This window comes from Bufo bufo, chromosome 11 (assembly GCF_905171765.1).
Source record: "Bufo bufo chromosome 11, aBufBuf1.1, whole genome shotgun sequence".
Taxonomy (NCBI): Eukaryota; Metazoa; Chordata; class Amphibia; order Anura; family Bufonidae; genus Bufo; species Bufo bufo.
In genome coordinates this window covers 42,866,215-42,891,066 of record NC_053399.1, presented here as the reverse complement: position 1 = coordinate 42,891,066, position 24,852 = coordinate 42,866,215, and the positions used below count along the sequence as shown (strand labels likewise).

The window sequence follows — 24,852 nt, the reverse complement described above, 5'->3', positions numbered from 1 at the left end:
CGGTACTTCTTCCGACCACCTGCGAAGCGCTCAGGGAGGCCGATCGATGGTTCACTGACGATCATTTAGAAGGCATGTGCCGGAGTGGGCGGAGGTGAGGGTGGCAGCGCGGTAGCTTCTGCACTTCCTGACAATATTCTGCAACTTCGCACAGCTATTGAAGAGGAGTGGACCAACATTCCACAGGTCACAATCAACAACCTGTCAACAATCAACTCTATGCGACGGAGATGTGTTGCACTGCGTGAGGCAAATGGTGGCCACACCAGATACTGACTGGTTTTCTATTGTGGGCAGTCTAAGGCACACCTGTGAAATATTCATGCTGTCTAATCAGCACCTTGATATGCCACACCTGTGAGGCGGGATGGATTATCTCGGCAAAGGAGAAGTGCTCGCTAACACAGATTTAGGCAGATTTGTGAACAATATTTGAGAGTAATGGGTCTTTTGTTTATGTAGAAAATGTTTCAGATCTTTTGAGTTCAGCTCATGCAAAATGGGAGCAAAACCCAAAGTTTATATTTTTGTTCAATATATATATATTTATTTATTTTTTTGTCTGCTCTCCCCAGCCCCTGACGTTTAAGGCTGGGGCTATACCTAGACTTTTTGTAGCACTTCTGGTTGATTTTAACTTTTGAGTGACAGCTGCAGGGGCAAGATAACATACAACTTAATTTACTGCTTTGAACTGCAGCTGTAACTCAGTAGTTTAAATTAATTAAAAGCGCTCCAAAATGTCTTGGGGTAGCTGCAGCCTAAACACCCGCTTGAGGACCAGCACAGCACCCACAATATTTTATGCAGATTAAATATTCAGAATGGTGGTCCCTTCTGAATATTTAAACCTATGTAGTAAGAAATGACAGGCACTTCCAATTCTTTTAGAAATTCAATTTGGAATCACCTTTTTTTTATGTTCTCTAGGAGGTGTCTGGAAGAACTGAAAGGTCTTAAACTGTAAACATTTAAAGCAGTAAAACTTACTAATGTACTTAAAATCTTAATACTGTCCCGTTGGCTTGATTTCAAAGCCCTCTGCTTCCAGTTCAAGATTGTCCACTTCCACATTTTTTCTGACTGGCAGGGAGCTTCCTCTGTCTGTATGTGTCAGTGATGTATAAGGAAGGGGTTGGCTGTCTAGCTCAGTTCATTTGTTAAAGGGGTTGAAATGCCCCTCCATATGCCCAGACCCCTCACACACAATGTACTTACCTGGCTCTCTGGAATCTGTGTCGCTCCTGGTCCCAGTACGGCCGACAATGCTTCTCCCCATGCGCGAATGAAAACATCCAGTGTCCGATGGGGGGCGCAGCCAATAGCGATGCTAGGGAGGCTCTTCCACGCCTGCCATTGGCTGCCTCCCTACCCCTAAACCGAATGTTTTCATCTGTGCATGGGGAGAAGCGGCGGCGGCCGTGCGGGGACCAGGAGCGACACGGGTGCCGGGGAGCCAGGTAAGTACATTGTGCATGAGGAGACCGGGCATATGGGGGAGCATTTTAGGGGTCGGACAACCCCTTTAAGCCAGCACACCTCTCCGTCATGGCTGATAGAGTGTGCCTGGTTTAGAAAATAAGCTGAACCAGACAGCCCCCTCCATACGCATCACCAACACAGAGAGAAAGGAGGCTCTGTCCCGTGTGCAGAATTAATGTGTAAGTGGAGGCTCTGGGACCAGGAAGTCTAAAATTAAGGCAGTTAGGCAGTATTCAGAAATAATGAACATCGACAATAAGGCCTCTTTCACACGGGCGTCGCGTGTGAGGGCCGGATAGGATGCGGGTGCGTTGCGGGAAAATGCATTTTAATGCATTTTGCACGCACGAGAGAAAAATCGGCATGTTTGGTACCCAGACCCGAACGCGGACTTCTTCACAGAAGTTCGGGTTTGGGTGAGGTGTTGTGTAGATTTTATTATTAAAAATAATTTTACTCACCTCATCCACTTGTTCGCACAGCCTGCCTTCTCTTCTGTCTTCTTTGATGACCTGGAAGAAAAGGACCTTTGGTGACGTCACTGTGCTCATCACATGGTCCATCACATGATCCATCACCATGATGATGGACCATGTGATGAGCGCAGTGACGTCACCAAAGGTCCTTTTCCTCCCAGGTCATCAAAAAAGACAGAAGAGAAGGCGGGCTGCGCGAACAAGTGGATGAGGTGATTTAACGTGACATCACATGGCCTAGGAAAAACACACCTTGCCTTTTCAAACAGCTGATCGGCAGGAGTCCCATGTGTCGGACCCCCACCGATCAGATACTGATGAGCTATCCAGAGGATAGGTCATCAGTAAAAATGTCTTGAAAACCCCTTTAACAGTAACTGTATTTCTGAGTTAGCCACTCCCCTCTGGTCCTCAGCTGTGTCATGTGCCGGCCACCTGGCACAGATGAGGATCAGAAGGGAGTGGATAACTTAGAACTACAGTCACTAGTAAGAAAAGTACTTTCACAACAATTTACATGTACCTTTCAAACAGGCCAGAGAATAAAAAAAATATTGTGGGAGTGCTTCTTTAATACTGAGGATTGGAATATGTCCTTTCGTGAACCTTATTGCATATCTATGAGAGGTACTGTTATAGTTTATTTTCCTCTTGCCATTCAATCAGCTTATGAAGGCGTCTACATTATATATAGGGTGTCCTAAGATAACCTAATTATTATTCCAACATGGGCCACCCTTTTTCAATCTTTTACGATCACATTAATTCATAACACGTCTTCTATAATATTCACAATATGCTATAAAGCATTCATTAAACCCTAATACAGAATGGTTAGAAGCAGGCATATTACACTATTCTATTTTGTAACCAGTCCCTCTCTTTCCCTCTCGCTCCTCTCCTCCTCCCCCTTTCAGCCAATCATCTTTGTATCGGACAGATCAAACAGCAATAAGGAGTTGAGTGTGGACGAAGGGTCTGATGAAGAGAAGAAAAAAAAGGCAGCAGTGCAAAAAGAGAAAAAAGATAAGGTCATTGTGCCTTCTATCCTTCTGACGTGCCATTGCTGGGCAAGACTGTAATCCAAGGGTTTACTGCTTCATATTTCTTCATATTCTTGTTTAGAGCATGGGGGGGCACTATTTTGGAGGGGGAAGTGAGGGGAGGCATACATGGTGCATCACTCACTAGTTGGAAAGGGTATTCTGGTTATATCAAGTTATTCCGTATCCATGGGATGAAGGATAACTTTTAGATCGGTGGGGGACCTCCATCAATCATGAGGATGAGGGCCCCAAACACAGTGGAGCCCCCCTGAAAAAAACAGAAAGGCAGGTTGGGCACGCGTGTGGCTGCTCAATTCATTTCTATGGGAATTCTTGAGATAGCGGAGTGCTGTACAAGGCAATGTTCCGAAATCCCACATAGTGGCCACGCGCATGTGTGACCACCTGCTCCGTTCATTTCAGGGGGTTTCATGGAGTTTGGGGCCCCCATTCTCGTGATCGATGGAGGTCTCCGCAGTAGGACCCCCGCCCCCCCCCCCCCACCAATCTAATAGTTATCACCTATCCTGTAGACACAGGATAACTTGATATAATCAGATTACACCTTTAACTATTTAACATCTAAGGTACCTTCTTTTCTAGGCCTGTTCTAGTGGCACCTCAGGTGGTCATGTACATCTCATATGGCATTTATTTATCTGTCATTACAGAATACCCAGTTAGATTAGGGTGCGCTGGGATTAAAAGACCCTCAACTTCTCCAATCAGAGATTGATGAAAATTCCCTTCTGATAACAGAAGACTTTTGCATATGTCCTCTCTTTTATTATAAAGACTCGAAACGAGGGGTTCATTTCACATTTTCAAGGGGTTCATTTCACAATAATTTCTTTCTCCCCATGGTATAACTATGCCTCTAGGATCACTGGTGCATAGCATAAAAAGTATAAAAGTTTATATAAGAGTATTAAGTTACTTCCCTGAAACGGAAAAATACTAGCTTTATCTGTGTTATAGGCTAGCAGATCTGAATGCATAGTTAGCCTTGGTGGGTCCACAGTCACTATGCTTAATGAGGTTGTGTGGGAATACTTAACTTTTAACCAAAGCCCACAGCCTGCCTGTGCAGGACCAAAGCGGTGGGGAGTAGACAAGTATGAATCTTTCAATAGCGGATGCAGGCTCCGGGCATCAGTTAAAAGTTTGGTATTCGCAGACAACCCATTGAAAGAGGACCTGTCACCACTCCTGACATGTCTGTTTTACAAAGTAATTTTGTTCTTACAATCTGAATTATTCTTTCATATACCTGCATGTTATTATGTTCCCTATTATGTTGTTACACTGGTCTTTTATATTCCCTGCACCGCCAATACTCCGCCAGTCTGTTAGCCTGGATTTCAATAGTTACAGTATTTATGCCACAGAACCGGTATAGGGGGTCATAATAAATAACCCCCAGAGTTGTCTTACCGCTAGAGTTTTGTTCATGGTATTTTCCACCTATAGAAAAGGTGTCGGCAAAACACTTTAAAGAATGGCGAGAACCAAAGCAAGACGCATTTTTGAAAATGTGCCCAAAAAAAAGTCACCTAATTAACGGGTTATCCAGGAAAAAATACCCAATACCCAGGACCCCCGTTGATCAGGTGTTAAGAGACTTTGAGTGCTGCGGCCTCTTCCTAAGCCAGTGACGTCACCATACATCGGTCACATGGCCAAGTTGCAGCTCGGCCCTATTCAAGTCACTATACATTGTACGGCGCTGTCCTTGGAAAGCTGCCGGGAGCCTGCATCGCTCACCAGAGCTCCGGTGAGAACAGAGCATCCTGAAACAGCTAATCGGTCTTGTTTCCGGGACTCAGACCCGAGGATAGGTCATCATTATCTTTTTTTCCGGATGACCCCTTTAACAAAAATTCTAGTAGCAAAAACATTTTTTTGTGTCCTGCATTTCATATTTCCTGTATAGACCTTCAGATAACATAAGGAGCTGGTATTTTTGCAGCACAAAATGCATAAAAAATGCAGTTGCAACAAATGCAACAAAATGCAAAAGTGCAAAAAAAATGCCACTAAAAAAAACTGTGTGTGAAAGCACTCTTGAAGGGGTTGTTTTTTCCAGAAGCCATTGATTTTGCCTGGTATTGCAGCACACATCCATTCACTAAAATAAGTAGTACTTTTTTTGTTTTTTGTTAAGGGGGGGGGGCATTTTTATTTAGAGAGTCACTAAGTAAGAGCAGCTCCTTGTCTGGTGGATCTGGCCTATCCGTTAAGTACATTTATTTGAATCGCCTACGTGCAATACTACAATTTTCTGGCCATACAGGGAAGGTATGGCTGAGGAGACTACCAATAACAGCTGATTGCCGGAGATCAAGGAGCTGTCAAGCTTAAAGGGATTTTCCAATAAAAGCATTTTCCCTATACATGGAATAGGGGATAAGTGTCTAATCACTGGGGTTGGGGGGCAACAGTTAGAAGCCTCAGAAATCAAGATAACTGTGCAGTACTCCAGAATAGGGTGCTTGCAAAATTGTTTTTGTTGTTTAATGTTCTGATGTATTGCAACCCGCATAGATTTGTATGGATAACAGTCCTGACTCTGCCTGTGTAGAGGGCTAGGATTTGGACCTAGGTCTACCCCTAGTTTTAGTTGGTGAGTCGAGGAAGAGAGAGGAGCTACATGTGCTCACTCCTAAGAAGACTAGTTCTAAGTCCCAAAGAATCACTATCTCTGACATATTTGAATTAAGAAAGCCATCTCTACTCTACAGTCCTCCAGAGAGAAAAGGGAGAACTACAAGGTCCAGAAGTTGCAAGGTCGAGCATTGGAGTCGGTCAGTAAAGTATTTGCTATTTAAGTCTGATAAAGACTTTATTACAGTGAAAGGATCATTGCTAAGACGCCCTTTCACACTTTGACATGGTCCTGGCCAGGTAGATCTTAACCCTGTAACCCTCAACCTGGAAATGACAGACACATTTTGAAAGACCCTTATTGTCAGCCTTAGCTTTTCCAGAGAGAGACTTTGGAAGGATACAAGGAAGGAGTACTACAACCCCCATCAGAGCTTATAATCCATACATTGCTATCGGAGAAAATTTGCCCCTGTGATTTGTGTGAATAACTGTTGCAGCCAGAGCCACTACCACTCCCATCCTTTGTTCCGCCCCTCCTTGACTGCGGCAACTGAGGTCCCCATGTGAAAGAAGAGGTAAGACCGCTTTTCCATAAATTTCTATGAGACTGATGGATCCCAGCAGTTGCACCCCAAAAATCAGAAGCATGTCCCCATCCTGTGGATAAGTGTTCTTTCTGGGAAATTGCTAGGATATGCCATCAATGTCAGATAGGTGGGATCCAATCCTATCTTAAAAAACGGGGCCACCGAAGTCCGTCCATCGCTATGGGATCTCCAGAAACAGCTCCATATCGATGAATGGAGAGCCCCAGGGGCATAACTACCATAGCGGCAGACCATGCGACTGCTATGGGGCCCAGAGCAAGAAGGGGCCCAGTCTTAGTTGGGATTATCTCCTCTTCTACTGGAGGTCAGGACTCTACCATCTAAAGGAACATCTTTTACCAAATGAGGCAGTGGAAAAATGGGCCAAGGGTCATTGAAAGGGTTTAGGAAGAAACCCTTCTGTCCTGTGTGTGGGGCCTGGTTTGATCCTTGCTATTGGGCCCTTACATCTCTATGTACGCCACTGGAGAGCACACCACGCAAGCAAGGCCAACTCTGCCGAAACTCCCATGAAGGTGAATGGATGGTGGCCACCCATGCACAGATATTCTCTGTTCACTTTTGGAGTTCACTGTTCTGGAGACAGGATATGCCATCAATTTCCCAACCCCTTTAGGAAATGTTAGGGAGTTACTGGAATGGCAATTCCATTGTGTAGTATCATTGGATTCACCCCATTTATCCACTGAGAATTTACAAAGTTGCACTAAATTTTATCTACATTTCAAAGAATATTTTAGAAACTTCATACAGAAATATGACTATACGTTCCTCCAGGAAAACGTGTTTGAAAAGGTTTATATAACTGATGCATGGAAGCTTCTAGGCAAAATGATTACAGGTGGGACACACGCAAGTGTTGTCAGATGATTGCAATATATGATCGGGTGTTTCAATACTCATCTCAATATTTAATTTGTGAGATCAATCCTTTGTTACCATAGACGTATAGGGTAATGAAAACCATTATTGGTCCATTGGCTCTGACAGTTAAAGGGCTATTTCCATCTTCACTATTGAAGGGTTTTTCCTGAAGTTCATGTTCTTTTCTTAGGATATCAGTATCCTATTGGTGGGGCTTCGACTTCTGGCACCCCAACCAAATAGTTGAATGGAGGGGCTGCATCGGTAAAACGAACAGCCCCAGTCAAAAACTCCATAGCTTTTGTAGTAGTGCCTAGTACTGCAGCTCAGTCCCAAGTGAATAAATTCCAAAGCCTGAACAGTTGCTACCAAATATATGGCTTGGGCCTGATAAACAATGAAGGGAATATAGCACTTGTCGCCACGACCCCTTCAATCAGCTGACTGGTGGGGGTGCTGGGAATTGAGCCCTCATCAATCTGATATTAGTGGCCTATCCTCACGGCCCCATTAAACAGGCCAACCGAGCAGAAATTTATTGGGAACAAACCATCAGAGAGTGTGAGAGCTGCATTTACATGCAGCAATCATCTCCTCTGTATCATTATTCTGGGCAGCAGATCGCTGTTTACACAGGTAGACTGCTGGCCAGAAACTATGAGTTAGTGTACTGCATCAATTATACTTTCACTCAATGAACAATTGTTTATTCTTATCAGGACCAAGCGTTCATAGGAACATTTGTTCCCAAAAATCAACCCTTGCAAAGGAATCTTATGGATAAATCCCAGAAAACCCCTTTTAAAAATCTATCGGTAGCACTACAAAAAGTCTCCTACATCGTTTAACCTAGAAAGGACAAACTGATTCAATTGAAGGACTTTCCAAGAACAGACAAAAAAGCATCCACTGTACCACCCAGCACTTCTTGAAACAGGGCTACTTTTCTCCAAGGGCTATGCCTGGTCGTGTAGCTCTGGCCTAGGATTTTAAAGAGGACCTGACATGTCTGCTTTCCCTATAAAATAAAACATTTTGAGCTTTTTTTTATTTTATAAAAAAATAAAAAAAACTCTGCAATGCCCCATTCCTCATCTAATTCTCTCATGAGAAATGTATGACTAAATTGACAACTGGACATTATCATTGCCCTTGTCAAGGCCGTGTGTCCATACACATCTGGCAGCCCTTGCTGGTAACACATGCTTGTCAATTTATTCATAAATTTCTAGGAAGAATCACACTGGAACGGCACAATGCAGGGTTCTTAAAAAAAAGATGTTCCAAAATGGAAGTTTCATTGGGAATACAAGTATTTACTAAACCCCACATGGCAGAAATACCGACCGTTCCTCTTTAACAGGGGATGAGCTACCATACCAGACATAGCCCATGGATAGAACCTTTCATCTAATCAACATTTGCAAAGTTGCTTCCATAAGGAGTGAATGTGGTTATCATGTGGAATGTATTGTATTACCCATTACAGTCTTTCTGTAGTTGCAGTGTGAATGGAGGATGGAGCTTATAGTATCCTGCAGAAATGAGTCTTGTAATGGTCACTGAACTGTTCTTTTATGTTGTTTCTTGTAGGCCCCTACCAACACTGATAAAGAGAGTGAAGAGGAGAAGCAATTCAGGAACATATTTCAACAGATTGCAGGGGATGTGAGTATTATCACTTATATGGAGGAAAGCAGAAAATCCACAGATTTATTAGATAATTTATATATATATATATATATATATATATATATATATATATAGGTTATAAGAATAAAGTGTGGATATAATAAGTAATGGGATTGCTCAGAATTAAAAAAAGGATCTGCTTTTTGTCAGAAACCGTACCACTTTGACCCAGCCCATGGACAGATATGTTCTTTTTTCTGGAAAAGAAGCAGATCCTTTTTTTTTTCTAATCCTGAATAAAAATGTATTACATGAATACATGACATTATTATATATGCCTGCAGCTCTCATTCCTGACCATGTTTCTAAAGGCTGTATCTCTCGATGTAGCTCAGCTGGCAATCTCAGTCTTGGTTAAAAGCATAGATTGTTGTCAGTCCAGTTCAAGTCTCTAGCTGCTACATAGCCTGAGATATTAAGGGTTAAAATACCCCTCCCCTCTTTAGCCGGCTGTGATCTCAGCCAGCCTAGAGGAGGTCGGGGGCAGTGGTAGACGTGCTGTTAGCCTGCAGGTGAGACATAGAAACAAATCATCTTTGATGTCCATATGCACCAACAATAGAACAACCCATCAGTCAGAATGCTGTTAAACAAAAAAAGTCATACTCTGCTCAAGATCCAATGCTTTGTGGGTCCTTTGTTGACAGATCGATGGGGAATCAGTGAGGTAAGTAGGACTTTTTTTTTTTTTTTTTTTTACAGCATCTTTACACTATAAAAATAATATAGTTGGGAACACCTCTTTAGAGCTAGTAAAGAGAGAGCACTCACTTTGCGATTTGCTTCTCTTCTAGGATATGGAAATTAGTGCTGATGAACTACGATCTGTTCTGAATAGAGTTTTAAACAAACGTAAGTGATTTTTTTTTTTATTGCATTCAGTTGGAATTAGTGTTGAGTGAATCGAAGCATCTGAAGCAGAATTCGAATCCGAAGTTTAGGAAAAAATTTATTTGCCGCAAAGCTGAATTTTCTTGTGCTTCTTGAAAAAACTGAGCTAGCTCACCTGCCCCGTCTCCCCCTACACTGGACCTTTGGTGTCATTGCTATCTCTAGATTTATTCTCCTGGGAGGACTTAAAGACAAAACCCCAACATCTTTTGGGAAATGTATCCTTATCGCTTCCCTCTTTGTCTCTCTGTCGAATAAAGAACCTCTGAGATTTATGAAAATGAGAAAATTTCTGAGGCATCAGGAACCCCTTCTTCCTATCTGATACTTTCTCAAGAATATCATTTAAGGAAGAACCAAAAAGTTTAGAACCTTCACACGGAATAGAACATAATCTGGATTTAGAGCCTTTATCTCCCTTCCATGACCTAAGTCAAATAGCTCTCCAAGCTGCATTAGACAGAGCTGCAGCAGTGAATGTAACTGCATCCATGGATGCATCAGCTAAAAAATCTGCTACCTTAACAAAAGAGGGAATAGAGGCCAGAGTTTGCTCCTTCTGAGCTTTATCCCTGGTATGAGACTCCAACTTCCCTAATAAAAGCTTAAAGGGGTTCTCCGTTTTCCTATATTGATGACCTATCCTTAGGATAGGTCATTAATATTAGATCAGTGGAGGCCCAACTGCCGGTTTCCCCACTGATCAGCTGTATGAAGAGAAAGCATCAGGGGCGTAGCTAGAAATGACTGGGCCCCATAGCAAAAAAAATGTATGCCCCCCCCCCCTCCCGGATCTCCCACTCCCACATACCTCTCGGGCCTCGCCGCCACATCCGCAGCTCCTCATGCACTTGCGACGGTTACGCGTAGGACTGAGCACAGACAGTTGGTCACTGGCAACGCATTTGTGCCAGTGTAGGAAATGTATGAATCTAAATGTCTGTGTATTAATGAAGATTGTTAAATTGTACTGGGGTCTGTAACACAAGAAGGTAAAAGTACATATCGTGGGGTGTGTATGTGTATTAGACAGAAGGTAGGGATATGCATAAGCAATGCGCCGCACCGACCTGTGATGAGTTACAAGAAGAAGGAGCGCCAGGCGGCCACAGCGCATGTAAGTGTGCTGCAGAGTAACTGGCCATGGCAGACAGGACTTTAGTAGAGTTCTGGCTGCCATGGTAACCGATTGGATCCCCAGCATTACACTGCTGGGACTCCGATCGGAACTGCTGCTGCCACTTGAAATTTTTTTTTTTAATCCTCAGCCGGCAGCCTGGGCCCCCAGTGGCGTAGGGCCCCATAGCCATTGCTATGGCTGCTATGGCGATCCCTACGCCACTGGCTTGTATGAGCGTATGGGCTACATGTATGAAATCGAATCCAAAAAGCCATGTAAACCAATAAATTATAAAAACAATTACAAAGATCTTTATTGAATGAATACCAGTAAAATATATAATATTAAAAAAGCTCCACATAAACAATGGAAGATAAAACAACAGGGACACCTTGTGGACTAAAACTGTAACAGCGCTCACCTCCTGATTAGCATGCCAAGCAAATTGCATATGAAACTTTCTCAAAGCTCTCCTAAATAGTACAACACATATCCAAAGTGTATTATAAGAGGGTTTTCCCCTAGTTTGATGCGACTAGCGGAATTCTCCAAAGAGCAGCTACTAAGGCATAATACCAAGATAAAGAACGCCAGCCAACAGTAGTGTCCCACTTCCCACTCCCTGGACGAAGCAACAGCGAAATGCATCAGGAATAGGACACTAGTGGTGGTTGGCATCCTTTATCCTGGTATTATGCCTTATTAGTTGCACTTTGTATTACATGAGGTTTCTTACTAGTTTTGATGTGACTAGCGGAAATCTCCACTTTCGATATGTGATGTACTATTTTGGAGGGCTTTGAGCAATATTCTTATGTAATTTGCTTGGCATGGTAATCGCTTCCATTTTTTGTGTGGAGCTTTTTTAAGTTTATGTATTTCACTGATATTCATTCAATAAAGATCTTTGTATTTTTTCCGTTAACTTTTCTTTTTTTGGGGATTTTATTTAAGCAGTTTATCTCCACAGAGCTTCTACATGCACCTCCTCTAAACGCTGGAATGCTTTTCAATGTTTTCTTTCTCCTTATGGATGGTTTTAAGCTTTCTTCTGTGCTGTGTTCTGCTGCCTCAGCATACTACACTGAATGCTTCTGATGTAACTTAACGCCTCCTTCCTATGGGGAGAGGTATACAGCCACACCTAGCAAATGGTTACTAAGGGCTGTTAACAGTTCACTGATAAACTGCTAAAAAGTACATGACAAGGCACATTTTTAACCCTTTTGCGGCATTAATACAGGACACGCACAGAAAACTAATTTGCAGTGACACACTGCATTACTATGACTTCTACCATCACCAGCCTGGGGAAGATTATGCTTCCAGCACTTCAAAGGGGTTGTCTCACTTCAGTAAATGGCATTTACTGTGTAGAGAAAGTTAATACAAGGCACTTACTAATGTATTGTGATTATCCATATTGCTTCCTTTGCTGGCTAGATTCATTTTTCCATCACATTACACATTGCTCATTTCCATGGTTATGACCACCCTGCAGTCCAGCGGTGGTGGTCGTGCTTGCACAATATAGGAAAAAGCCCAGCCCTCCCTGGCGACAGGGACCATGGGAGTTCGCATAATCCAGCACATGTTTCTATAGTGTGCAAGCACGGCCACAGCTGCTGGATTTCAGGGTGGTAACCATGGAAACAAGAGGTGTATAAAGTGATGGAAAAATGAATCCAGCCAGCAAAGAAGGCAATATGGACAAACAGAATACATTAGTAAGTGCCTTTGTCTACATGATAAATGCCATTTGCTAAAGTGAGACAACCCCTTTTAATGACGCAAATAGTGGGTCCGCAATATATGGGCACCGACCGAGTGCACACCGTATCACAAATGCGGACCCATTCACTTGAATGGGTCCGCAATCTGGAAGGAGCAGTGCGGAACAGAGGCACGGAAGCACTACAGAGTGCTTCCGTGGGGTTTCTATCTGTGCCTCCTCAAATGTTCTATTTTTTTTGCGGTGCGGACGGATCGCAGACCCATTCAAGTTGAATGGGTCTGGATCCGTCTGCGGCAGCCGCACAGATGGTTCGTGTGTATGAGGCCTTACAAAAAGTATTGAGTACCCCTGGTTTAGAGAAATAATCCTCATGTATCCCAAAGAAGGGGCATGGCTTACTGTTGGTGAGGTGTGGGGCTTCACTAGGAAGGAAGTGTGGTGTAATATTTAACACTATAACAATGCACTAAAATTAAACTAAGCAAACCAATAATTGGTACAGAGTTGTAGAAAATAATCATGTTATCATGCAGCCTGAACCCCTGTGATAAATTTGGTGCATGTCAAGTTTATGCCATCTATAGGATTAGAGATGTTCCCCAGTGTACCTATAATGCTCACACTAAATGTGTTTTCCTGCAGACAAGACCTTGAAGACTGAAGGGTTCACTCTGGAATCTTGTCGCAGCATGATCGCTCTAATGGATGTATCCTTGGTTTTTAAAGCTGCTATCGAAGCAGTCACATACTGTAGTATACCGCCCATCAGGGATAGGCAGCTTTAGAGAATTGGAAATCTACTGTTGTAACTTGGGATGCTCTTGGATTCTACACTGCGTTAATTTGTGACAGGAACAAGGGGTGGGGAATGGAGTGAAAGATATCAGGAGTGTGGCTTAGGGTCTTAAAGGGTTTCCAAGAGTTTTTACTGATGACTTATCTTCTGGATAGTACAAAAATATACCAGAAACCCACAGATAAAAACAATCTATTGAGATTCGATAGTTGTCATCCAAAACGGATAGAGTCACTCCCTTGGAGTCAATTACTCCGGGTGAGGAGGATTGTGTCCGATGAACAACTGTCTAGCTCAAGGATTGATGAAATGTGTCCTAAATTTAAAGCTAGAGGTTATCCACAGAGATTATTGTGTAGAACACGGGAGAGAGCAATTCAAACATCTAGGGAAACTATTCTAAGGGGTAATCCTAGGAGTAGAGACACACATAAGATCCCTTTTGTGTCCACATATGGCACACATAGTGGCCCAATAGCACGTATTATATAGAAGGGTTTGCCCCAGGTGAAGGAATTCCAGACACAACCAGTAATGGCTTATAAGAGACAACCGAATCTACGTGATAGGTTGGTGAAAGCGGATGTGGGAAGTATGAAGTTGATGCAGTAGGGACATTGAGAAGGGGTGGAGATAGGGAGACATTACTAAGGAAGAAGGAACTAAAATGGATCTTCACGTTGAAAGCGTTACAGCCATATGTGTTGAATATAGATTTTAATGTAAGTGGTATATATGGACGTGTATATCGATCATTAGAATGTAGAATAACGGTCTTGTTACTTTGAAGTTGTTTTTAACAAGTCTTTTCTATTTTTGTACTTTATAGCTAAAAGCTGGAATGCATCTGGAACCTTTATACATCGCGGTATATATTTGAATAGACCAGTTGGGGATAAGACCTGACAAAAATCTGCATCTGAATATCCAGCACTCATGTGGACTTGATAAAATTTGTGGGACGTCCGGTTCCCATGGTTATGTTGGACGCTTTGAGTCTAATGTGGGCGGTAGTATGGGGACGGAGCTAGCGCAGTCATGTGACTGATATGAGATCACATGTCAGCGCTACGTCATGATTTCTGGAGGCATCACATGGACGGGATTTATGTAGCCATGTGATTTGTGTAAGATCACATGGCACGGTTACGTCACAGTGCCTGATCACACGTGATATGAACCTAGCCATGTGATTGGCCCGGACGCCTGTGATCCACAATTTGTGCTGAATATGCGCAGTAAGATTTTTAGAACGCCAAGCAGATTTCTCTTGTGACGTGATGGGGTGTCCAGCAGCATCCATCTTTTAACCTCTTCAGGACACATGACGTACCGGTATGGCATGTTGTCCTGGTACTTAAGGACACATGACGTACCGGTACGTCATGTATAGTTCCGATCACCGCCGCCTGGCGGTGATCGGAACCTGGTGCCTGCTCAAATCATTGAGCAGGCACCTTGGCTAAATGCGCGAGGGGGTCCCGTGACCTGCGGTTTGCAGCTTTTACCTGAGGTTGCGGCAGTGATCGGAGATGCCATCGGGTCCCCATGCGGCTGTAGGGGGGACCCGATGGCATGGAAGGCAGCGCAATGCCTAAGGAAGGCATCGCGCTGCCTTCCGGTGACGAGCCTGTGAGATCCAGCCCCTGGATCTCACAGGCAGGAAGCTGTATGAGTAATACACACAGTATTACTCATACAGCCAATGCATTCCAATACAGAAGTATTGGAATGCATTGTAAAGGGATTAGACCCCCAAAATTTGAAGTCCCAAAGTGGGACAAAAAATAAAGTGAAAAAAAAAGTTTAAAAAATAAAATATTCCCCCCAAAAAATTGTTTCAAGTAAAAATAAACAAAAACGTCATTTTCCCCAAATAAAGTTAAAAAAATTTGGTAAAAAATAGGGGGAAAAAAAGTATATATATTAGGTATCACCGCGTCCGTATCGACTGGCTCTATAAACATATCACATGACCTAACCCCTTAGATGAACAACTTAAAAAATAAAAACTGTGCTAAATAAACAATTTTTTTGTCACCTTACATCACAAAAAGTACAACAGCGATCAAAAAGGCGTTTGCCCACCAAAATAGTACCAATCTAACTGTCACCTCATCCCGCAAAAAATTAGCCCCTACCTGAGACAATCTCCCAAAAAATAAAAAAAAATATGGCTCAGAATATGGAGACACTAAAACATAATTTTTTTTGTTTTAAAAAAGCTGTTATTGTGTAAAACTTACATAAATAAATAAAAAGTATACATATTAGGTATCGCCGCATCCGTATCAACCGGCTCTATAAAAATATCACATGACCTAACCCCTCAGGTGTATACCGTAAAAAAATAAAAACAGTGTAAAAAAAGCCATTTTTTGTCACCTTACATCACAAAAAGTGTAATAGCAAGAGATCAAAAAGTCACACGCACCCCATAATAGTGCCAATCAAACCGTCATCTCATCCCGCAAAAATCATACCCTACCCAAGGTAATCGCCCAAAAACTGAAAATATTATGGCTCTCAGACTATGGAAACACTAAAACATGATTTATTTTGTTTCAAAAAAGAAATCATTGTGTAAAACTTACATAAATAAAAAAAAAGTATACATATTAGGTATCGCTGCACCCGTGACAACCTGGTCTATAAAAATACCACATGATCTAACCTGTCAGAGGAATGTTGTAAATAACAAAAAATAAAAACGGTGCCAAAACAGCTATTTCTTGTTACCTTGCCTCACAAAAAGTGTAATATAGAGCAACCAAAAATCATATGTACCCTAAACTAGTACCAACAAAACTTCCACCCTATCCCGTAGATTCTAAAATGGGGTCACTTTTTTGGAGTTTTTACTCTAGGGGTGCATCAGGGGGGCTTCAAATGGAACATGGTGTCAAAAAAACCAGTCCAGCAAAAACCGTATGGCATTCCTTTCCTTCTGCGCCCTGCCGTGTGCCCGTACAGCTGTTTACGACCACATATGGGGTGTTTCTGTAAACTACAGTATCAGGGCCATAAATATTGAGTTTTGTTTGGCTGTTAACCCTTGCTTTGTTACTGGAAAAAAATGGATTAAAATGGAAAATTTGCCAAAAAATTGAAATTCTGAAATTTCATCTCCATTTGCCAATAACTCTTGTGGAACACCTAAAGGGTTAACAACGTTTGTAAAATCAGTTTTGAATACCTCTTGAGGGATGTAGTTTCTTAGATGGGGTCACTTTTATGGAGTTTCTACTCTAGGGTTGCATCAGGGGGGCCTCAAATGGGACATGGTGTAAAAAAAAACAGTCCAGCAAAATCTGCCTTCCAAAAACCGTATGGCATTCCTTTCCTTCTGCGCCCTGCCGTGTGCCCGTACAGCAGTTTACGACCACATATGGGGTGTTTCTGTAAACTACAGAATCAGGGCCATAAATATTGAGTTGTGTTTGGCTGTTAACCCTTGCTTTGTAACTGGAAAAAAAATATTAAAATGGAAAATCTGCCAAAAAAGTGAAATTTTGAAATTGTATCTCTATTTAATTCTTGTGGAACACCTAAAGGGTTAACGATGTTTGTAAAATCAGTTTTGAATACCTTGAGGGGTGTAGTTTCTAGAATGGGGTCATTTCTGGGTGGTTTCTAAGCCTCGCAAAGTGACTTCAGACCTGAACTGGTCCCTAAAAATTGGGTTTTTGAAAATTTCAGAAAAATTTCAAGATTTGCTTCTAAACTTCTAAGCCTTGTAACATCCCCAAAAAATAAAATATCATTCCCAAAATGATCCAAACATGAAGTAGACATATGGGGAATGTAAAGTATTAACTATTTTTGGAGGTATTACTATGTATTATAGAAGTAGAGAAATTGAAACTTGGAAATTTGCAATTTTTTTACCAATTTTTGGTAAATTTGGTATTTTTTTTTTATAAATAAATTTATTTATTTTTTACTTCATTTTACCAGTGTCATGAAGTACAATATGTGACGAAAAAACTATCTCAGAATGGCCTGGATAAGTCAAAGCGTTTTAAAGTTATCACCACTTAAAGTGACACTGGTCAGATTTGCCAAAAATGGCCTGGTCCTTAAGGTGAAATAAGGCTGTGTCCTAAACATGGGCGTCCGCAGAAATTTTTCCAGGGTGGGGGGCATAATTTTATTGACATCCATGCTCTGCTTGTTTCTGAGAATGTAATGAAGGGGAGGGGCATATTAATTGTCACAAAGTATAATAACGCATGAGCTGTGCAGTGGCGGATCCAGAGCCTGGTCTCGGGAGGGGCACTTCCAGATTATTTTCTGTCCGCCGCCACAAAACAATGGTGCTTATAGAACAGACTACACAGTGAAGCAGTATACTGTATATTGTGTGGCACAGTGTAGGCTATATGTGTATAACATAAACATATTTCACATGAAAACTTACAATTACTTGGCTTGGCCCTTGGGGATCTCGGACACCACTTCAACACTTGGCTGGGGGGCTCGGCGGAGCTGATGTTGTGTTTTATCCTAATGAGATTTCATAATAAGGATTTGGAGAAGGGGCAGAGGAATAGCAGAGCAGGGAGAGGATGGTGCTGCTACTAGGGGGTCATACCATGTGGGAGTAATAAAGCCCACCATAATGCCCCCAGTAGAAATAATTCTCCTTATAATGTGACAGTGCAAAAAATACCCCCTTGTAATGCCCCCAGTTGAACTAATGTCCCCATAGTGCCCCCATAATGTGCCAGTATAAAATACCCCTCCATAGTGCTCCTCTCCCCCCTTCCTCCTAGTGACCCCCATAATGAACCAGTATAAAATGCCCCAGTAGATGCCCTCAGTGTCCCCCATAATTTGCAAGTATAAAATACCCCTTCTTCGTGCCCCCCGTAGATGACCCCATAGTACTCCTCTCCCCCTTCCTCATAGTACCCACCATAATGTGTCCCAGTATAAAATTCTACTGTACAGAGCCCCCCATATAAAACACCCCTTCTTTGTGGCCTCAGTAGATGCCCCTATAGTGCCCCCAATAATGTGCCAGTAATAACAGCCCCCCCATCATGTGCCAGTAATAACAGCCCCCTCATCATGTGCCAGTAATAACAGCCCCCCCATCATGTGCCAGTAATAACAGGCCCCCCATCATGTGCCAGTAATAACAGCCCCCCCATCATGTGCCAGTAATAACAGCCCCCCCATCATGTGCCAGTAATAACAGCCCCCCCATCATGTGCCAGTAATGACAGCCCCCCATCATGTGCCAGTAATGACAGCCCCCCCCTTGTGCCAGTAATGACAGCCCCCATTATGTGCCAGTAATGACAGCCTCCCATTATGTGCCAGTAATGACAGCCCCCCCCCATTATGTGCCTGTAATGACAGCCCCCCCATTATGTGCCTGTAATGACAGCCCCCCCATTATGTGCCAGTAATGACAGCCCCCCCATTATGTGCCAGTAATGACAGCCCGCCATTATGTGCCAGTAATGACAGCCCCCCCATTATGTGCCAGTAATGACAGCCCCCCATTATGTGCCAGTAATGACAGCCCCCCCATTATGTGCCAGTAATGACAGCCCCCCCCATTATGTGCCAGTAATGACAGCCCCCCTATTATGTGCCAGTAATGACAGCCCCGCATTATGTGCCAGTAATGACAGCCCCTCCCATTATGTGCCAGTAATGACAGCCCCCCCCATTATGTGCCAGTAGCCAGAGACCCTCATTATGTGCCAGTAGCCAGAGACCCCCATTATGTGCCAGTAGCCAGAGACCCCCATTATGTGCCAGTAGCCAGAGACCCCCATTATGTGCCAGTAGCCAGAGGCCCCCCATTATGTGCCAGTAGCCAGAGGCCCCCCATTATGTGCCAGTAGCCAGAGGCCCCCCATTATGTGCCAGTAGCCAGAGGCCCCCCATTATGTGCCAGTAGCCAGAGGCCCCCCATTATGTGCCAGTAGCCAGAGACCCCCATAATGTGCCAGTAGCCACCAGTATTGTACACCAAAAAAAATAAACACTTATACTTACCTCCTTGGCAGCGATGCGATGCAGGCCTCTTCCGGCCTGTGTCCCGCGCTGTACAGCTCAGGCGGCACGATGACGTCATCGCGCCGGCCTCTGATAGGATGCAGGCACTAGGCCGGCAGCCTATCAGAGGAAGGGAAAGGGACACGCCTCTCCCTCCCCTGCCTCAGCACAGTCATCTGTATCGCTGTCCTGAGGACGGCGATACAGATGACTATGGAGATGAATGCTTCCACAATGAAAGCGTTCATCTCCCTGTGCCCTATGGCCCCTTTCACACGAGCGAGTATTCCGCGCGGATGCGATGCGGGAGGTGAACGCATTGCACCCGCACTGAATACTGACCCATTCATTTCTATGGGGCTGTGCACACGAGCGGTGATTTTCACGCATCACTTTTGCGTTGCGTGAAAATCGCAGGATGCTCCTCTTTGTGCGTTTTTCACGTAACGCAGGCCCCATAGAAATGAATGGGGTTGCGTGAAAATCGCAAGCATCCGCAAGCAAGTGCGGATGCGGTGCGATTTTCACGCACGGTTGCTAGGAGACGATCGGGATGGAGACCCGAACCTTATTATTTTCCCTTATAACATGGTTATAAGGGAAAATAATAGCATTCTGAATACAGAATGCTAAGTAAAACAGGGCTGGAGGGGTTAAAAAAAATAAAAATCATTTAACTCACCTTAATCCACTTGCTCGCGATGCCCGGCATCTCCGTCTGACTCTTTTACTGTCTAGGACCTGTGGAGAGCATTAACTATAGTTTAAGGACCTGGGATGACGTCACTCCGGTCATCACATGGTACGTCAGATGATCTTTTACCATGGTGATTCACCATGGTAAAAGATCATGTGACGTACCATGTGATGACCGGAGTGACGTCATCCCAGGTCCTTAAACTATAGTTAATGCTCTCCACAGGTCCTATACAGTAAAAGAGTCAGACGGAGATGCCGGCTACGCGAGCAAGTGGATTAAGGTGAGTTAAATGATTTTTTATTTTTTTTAACCCCCTCCAGCCCTGTTTTACTTAGCATTCTGTATTCAGAATGCTATTATTTTCCCTTATAACCATGTTATAAGGGAAAATAATACTATTTACAGAACACCGATCCCAAGCCCGAACTTCTGTGAAGAAGTTTGGGTTTGGGTACCAAACACGCGCGATTTTTCTCACGCGAGTGCAAAACGCATTACAATGTTTTGCACTCGCGCGGAAAAATCGCCGGTGTTCCCGCAACTCACCCGGACATTTTTCCGCAACGCCCGTGTGAAAGAGGCCTATGTATTACAAATATTGTATTATTTCAGGCTGTGAACAAGGTCTCGGGATGAGACCGAAACGTTGGCCTTAGCCTATTTCTATTTCTGGATGGAATATTTAATAAATACAACTGTTTACTAAAATCGAGTGCCGCGGTCATATATATTCTATATTGATTGCCATTACCGCTGAGCACCAGAACCTAGCTACGGAGTGCCGACCAAACAACCTGAAAATCTAAGTGGAGAGGGCGTGGCAGTTACATAGAGAGCAGGGCCTCTAAGTGTAATGGCAACGCCCCCGTTGCTCCTAGAGGCTCAATTGCATACATTAAAATAATCATTTTTCTGAGCAATGCGGGCACATATGAACATGGAACCAACACAGATGCCTTCAGCTGCGAAGAGCACATGTAACAGGTCAGCCAGTGTCATAGGTACAGATCTGCTGACAGATGCTCTTTAAGGCACTGTCTCAAGACGAGACCACCGAGCAGACACAGTAGCAGGCAGAATCCACTACAGTTACATTCAGTGACTCTTTTCTGATCGTAGACTGCCTCTTTCCTGATATTCTCCATTTCACTATGAACATTTCTTCCACCCACGACTTGTCTCTACAGAACTTACTGTCCAGACAGCTTAGTTGTCAGCTCCGCTCCCCCCAAACACACACAGACTTTCATGTAACAGATACAGAACCCAAAGCTGAATCCACAATATACAGTAGGCCTGTAAAATAACATTTTTGTGTTTGTCTGGCACCAACCAGCTCATATAGAGATAACCATCAAGCGAAGAATGAACCATTAATCCTTGACATAAGATCTGTACAGACAGATGGCTGTGGCCGGTTGAACCTACAAGAATTCCATCATCTATGGAAGAAAATCAAGCAATGGCAGGTAAGGGCTGATCATTGTGGACCTGTAGAAACCTCACTAGTCATTACCAGTGGGGGCCGGGTGAACAAAAGTTTGTAACAATACAAAGCTGCAAGTCAATAATTTGTAAGTACCTTAAAGGGGTCTTTTTTCAAAGAACACTTATCTGCTATCCTGTGGATAGGGGAAGTGTCTGATTGCTGGGAATCTAACCACTAGGAGTCTCACTGATCACAAGAACAGAGGTCCCCAATACCATATGTGAATGGAGCAGCAATGCACACGTGTGCCTACCTACCACTCCATTCACTTCTATGGACTGACAGATGGTGCTCCATCTCCAAACAGTCCCATAAAAATGGGGCTCTGTTGCCGCTCCATTCAGAAGTAGAATTGGGGTCTCCCATTCTTCTGTTCATTGTGGGGTCCAAGCGGTTAGACCCCAGCAATCAGACACCTATGACCTATCCTGTGGTTAAGTGTTGTTTGTCACTCTCCCCGAGCGCCTACTGATGATTGACAGTTTTCCTTGCCCTAGGAGGGAACTGCCAATCATCAGCAGGTGGGCAGGGAGAGCGGGATCTCATGAATAGTCATGACTCCTCTCAGGCATCCGTGACTCTTTTCGAGGCCCAGGCAGCGATGGTTATACTGCTGGTTTTTTGCAACCACTTACTTCTTGCTCATGAATGCAGGGGCGGACTGGGAAGCTCAAGTGGCCCTAGAAAAAATAAAAAAAAATAAAAGCGGCACCATGTCTTAGGGAATTGACAGAAGGCAGGGTAACTAGCGCAAATTACCATCCCAACAGAACCATATACCATAGTGCGGCACAACATATTGCCCCAAAAGTTGTCTCTTTGTTGTGCCTATCAGTAGATGCCATTTTCTGTCCTCCTTCTCCTCCTCCTCCAGTTGGCTCTGATTAAGATATGGAGCAGGGGGCTGAGGAGGTGAGATGTGGGCCACAGTAGTTGAATTCAGAGGGCATGTGCGGTCGCTGGCTGGGTACATGAGTACCTGATTCTCACAGCGTTAATTACCGCTGAGAACTCATTATGTACTTGGCCAGTGGCAGAGAGGAGGGCTCGGGTGGCCCCTTGGGCATCGGCCCGCCGACAAGCTTTACAGGGGAGACCATCTCTGCACTATGGCTTTTGATGGAACATAACACGTTTTATTGTTCAGACTCCATATGAAATCCGATCCATTCGGCGAGATGCAGTAAGGGCCCGTAGACTTGTATGGATGCTAGAATACAGCTCCATGCAACTCGAAACTTGTACGTAGCCACAACACGATTATGTCCATGATAGCGTAGTAAAATGTCATACTGGAGTCCAGATCTTTAAAGAGGTTGTGCAGCCAGTAAATACTGATGACCTATCCTCAGGTTAGGTCATCAATATCTGATCGGTGGTGGTCTGACTCCCGGCACCCCTGCCGATCAGTTGTTTAATGAAGAGGCAATGCTCATACAAACACTGCTTTCTCTTCAAGATTACACCGCGCATCGTCTCACTTGCGGTGGCAGAGCAGTGTTAATTACAAGTGCTCGTCCCATTTAAGTGAGTGGAACAAGGGCTTGTGCAGTAGGCAGCCGAGACTTCTTCGAGATTACACTGCGTGTCGTCTTAGAGGAAGTAGCGTTGACACGAGTGCCGCCTCCTCTTCAAACAGCTTATCGGTGGGCGTCGGTAGTCAGACCGCCACCAATCAAATATAGATGACCTATCCTGAAGGTAGGTCATCAATATGCACTGGCTGCACAACCCCTTCTCAAAGGTTACTAAATGTATTAAATTGTAGTCACCACATTTAGGTCTAAAATAATCACAGATCCACAATTATCAGGTGGCTTCTAGGACCTGTAGATTTAATATCCAAAACCAGTGTTACTCGTTGAGCACGGCTTATAAATTCACAGGTCAGCTTTATGAGCTCACAACTCATCCGCTGTGGTTTGTACAGCACGGAATAGGCTTTTGCTGACACTGAACTTCCAGTGGGCCTCACTGATGTTGGAGGCATTGTCTGGAAGTCTCCCCGACTGTACACATTGTCCTATGAGCGCATTGTACGAGCGTTCTAGATACAGGCGCGCATTACAACTAGTGTGGCAGAGGAAAACTATACAGATTTGTGTTTTTAATAAAATAAAAAAAAGGTGTCACTTGAGAGAACACTTAATTTATGTACTACATTTTCACCTCTACATCATATTGGTCTAACACAGGGATGCACAACCTGCGGCCCTCCAGCTGTTGCAAAACTACAACTTCCAGCATGCCATAATAGCTGTAGGCTGTCCAGGCATGCTGGGAGTTGTAGTTTTGCAACAGCTGGAGGGCTGCAAGTTGGGCATCTCTGTTCTAACACGATGGTTTTATTCCAAAACAGTTGTTACACTACCTGCAGGGGTTGCTGCGTCCTCAATTTTTTCCACATTACTTTAGCATCCTATATATCTGTATTATCTTACAGTGACACTGTTTTCGCCACTTCCACACATCACACAGGCTGTTGTAGCATATATTTTTGGGGGAGATTACGGTATGTGTTTGGAAGAAAGTGTTTTTGTTTTGTTTTTTAAAGGGTAAAAAAAAAAATCTAACAAATTGCCTTTGAGACCAAGCAGAGCTCAGCTGGGTTTTCCGAGATTTTCATATTGATGTCCTATCTTCAGGATAGTTCATCAATATGAGATTGGCGGTGGTCCGACTCCTAGCACCCACTGATCATCTGTTTTGAGGGAGCCGCAGTGCTCAGCAGAGCTCTGGCAAGCCTTGAGGCTTCCTCACACCATAACCAAGCACAGCGCCATCCATTGGATAGTGGCTGTGTTTGGTATCACAGCTCAGGCCTATTCAGTTGAATAGGACTGAGCTGTGCCTAAGCCAAATGACCGATAAATGACCTAGAAAGAGGTCTAAGCACTCACAGAAACCCCTTTCATTTTTTTTATTTGTGCTGGAAAAATGATAACTACCCCAATCGGTAGCCATGGACAACAGGGCCTCAATCTGTCAGTTCTATAATTCTATTGATAATTATTGGGGGTAGTTTGAATAGCTGCAATGTTTGCTTATTATTGATACCATTTTTCGTTACTTCCAGCAAATATTCCTACGTTACGATGCAGATCAATCTGGAACCATCAATAGTTACGAGATGCGCAATGCCGTTAATGAAGCAGGTAATTCTATTTAATGAATATTGCCAGCGGGCCGAACCGAATGTGTATGTGTATAGAGGAGTTGGAAGAGGTTGCTGTCGGCCGCAGTGTAATAACAACGATGGGATGGAGCAGCTGCAATTACTCTGTGCCCCATACAAAGAAGACTACATGCAGGAGGTAAACGTTAAATAGGA

At 43.6% G+C, this 24,852-nt stretch overlaps 1 protein-coding gene across 3 annotated transcripts in view; it reads left to right on the top strand.

Moving 5' to 3' along the window:
- Window positions 1–24,852, top strand: part of CAPN3 (calpain 3) — a 122,024-nt gene that overhangs the window by 88,692 nt on the left and 8,480 nt on the right. For 2 of the 3 annotated variants that reach the window (XM_040411623.1, XM_040411622.1), the window contains 6 exons: window positions 2,876–2,989; window positions 8,677–8,751; window positions 9,570–9,627; window positions 13,164–13,228; window positions 21,433–21,501; window positions 24,598–24,676. In XM_040411623.1, coding sequence (XP_040267557.1) covers window positions 2,876–2,989; window positions 8,677–8,751; window positions 9,570–9,627; window positions 13,164–13,228; window positions 21,433–21,501; window positions 24,598–24,676 — 460 coding nt within the window. The remainder of the gene's footprint in view (window positions 1–2,875; window positions 2,990–8,676; window positions 8,752–9,569; window positions 9,628–13,163; window positions 13,229–21,432; window positions 21,502–24,597; window positions 24,677–24,852) is intronic. The other variant, XM_040411624.1, reaches the window with a different exon arrangement.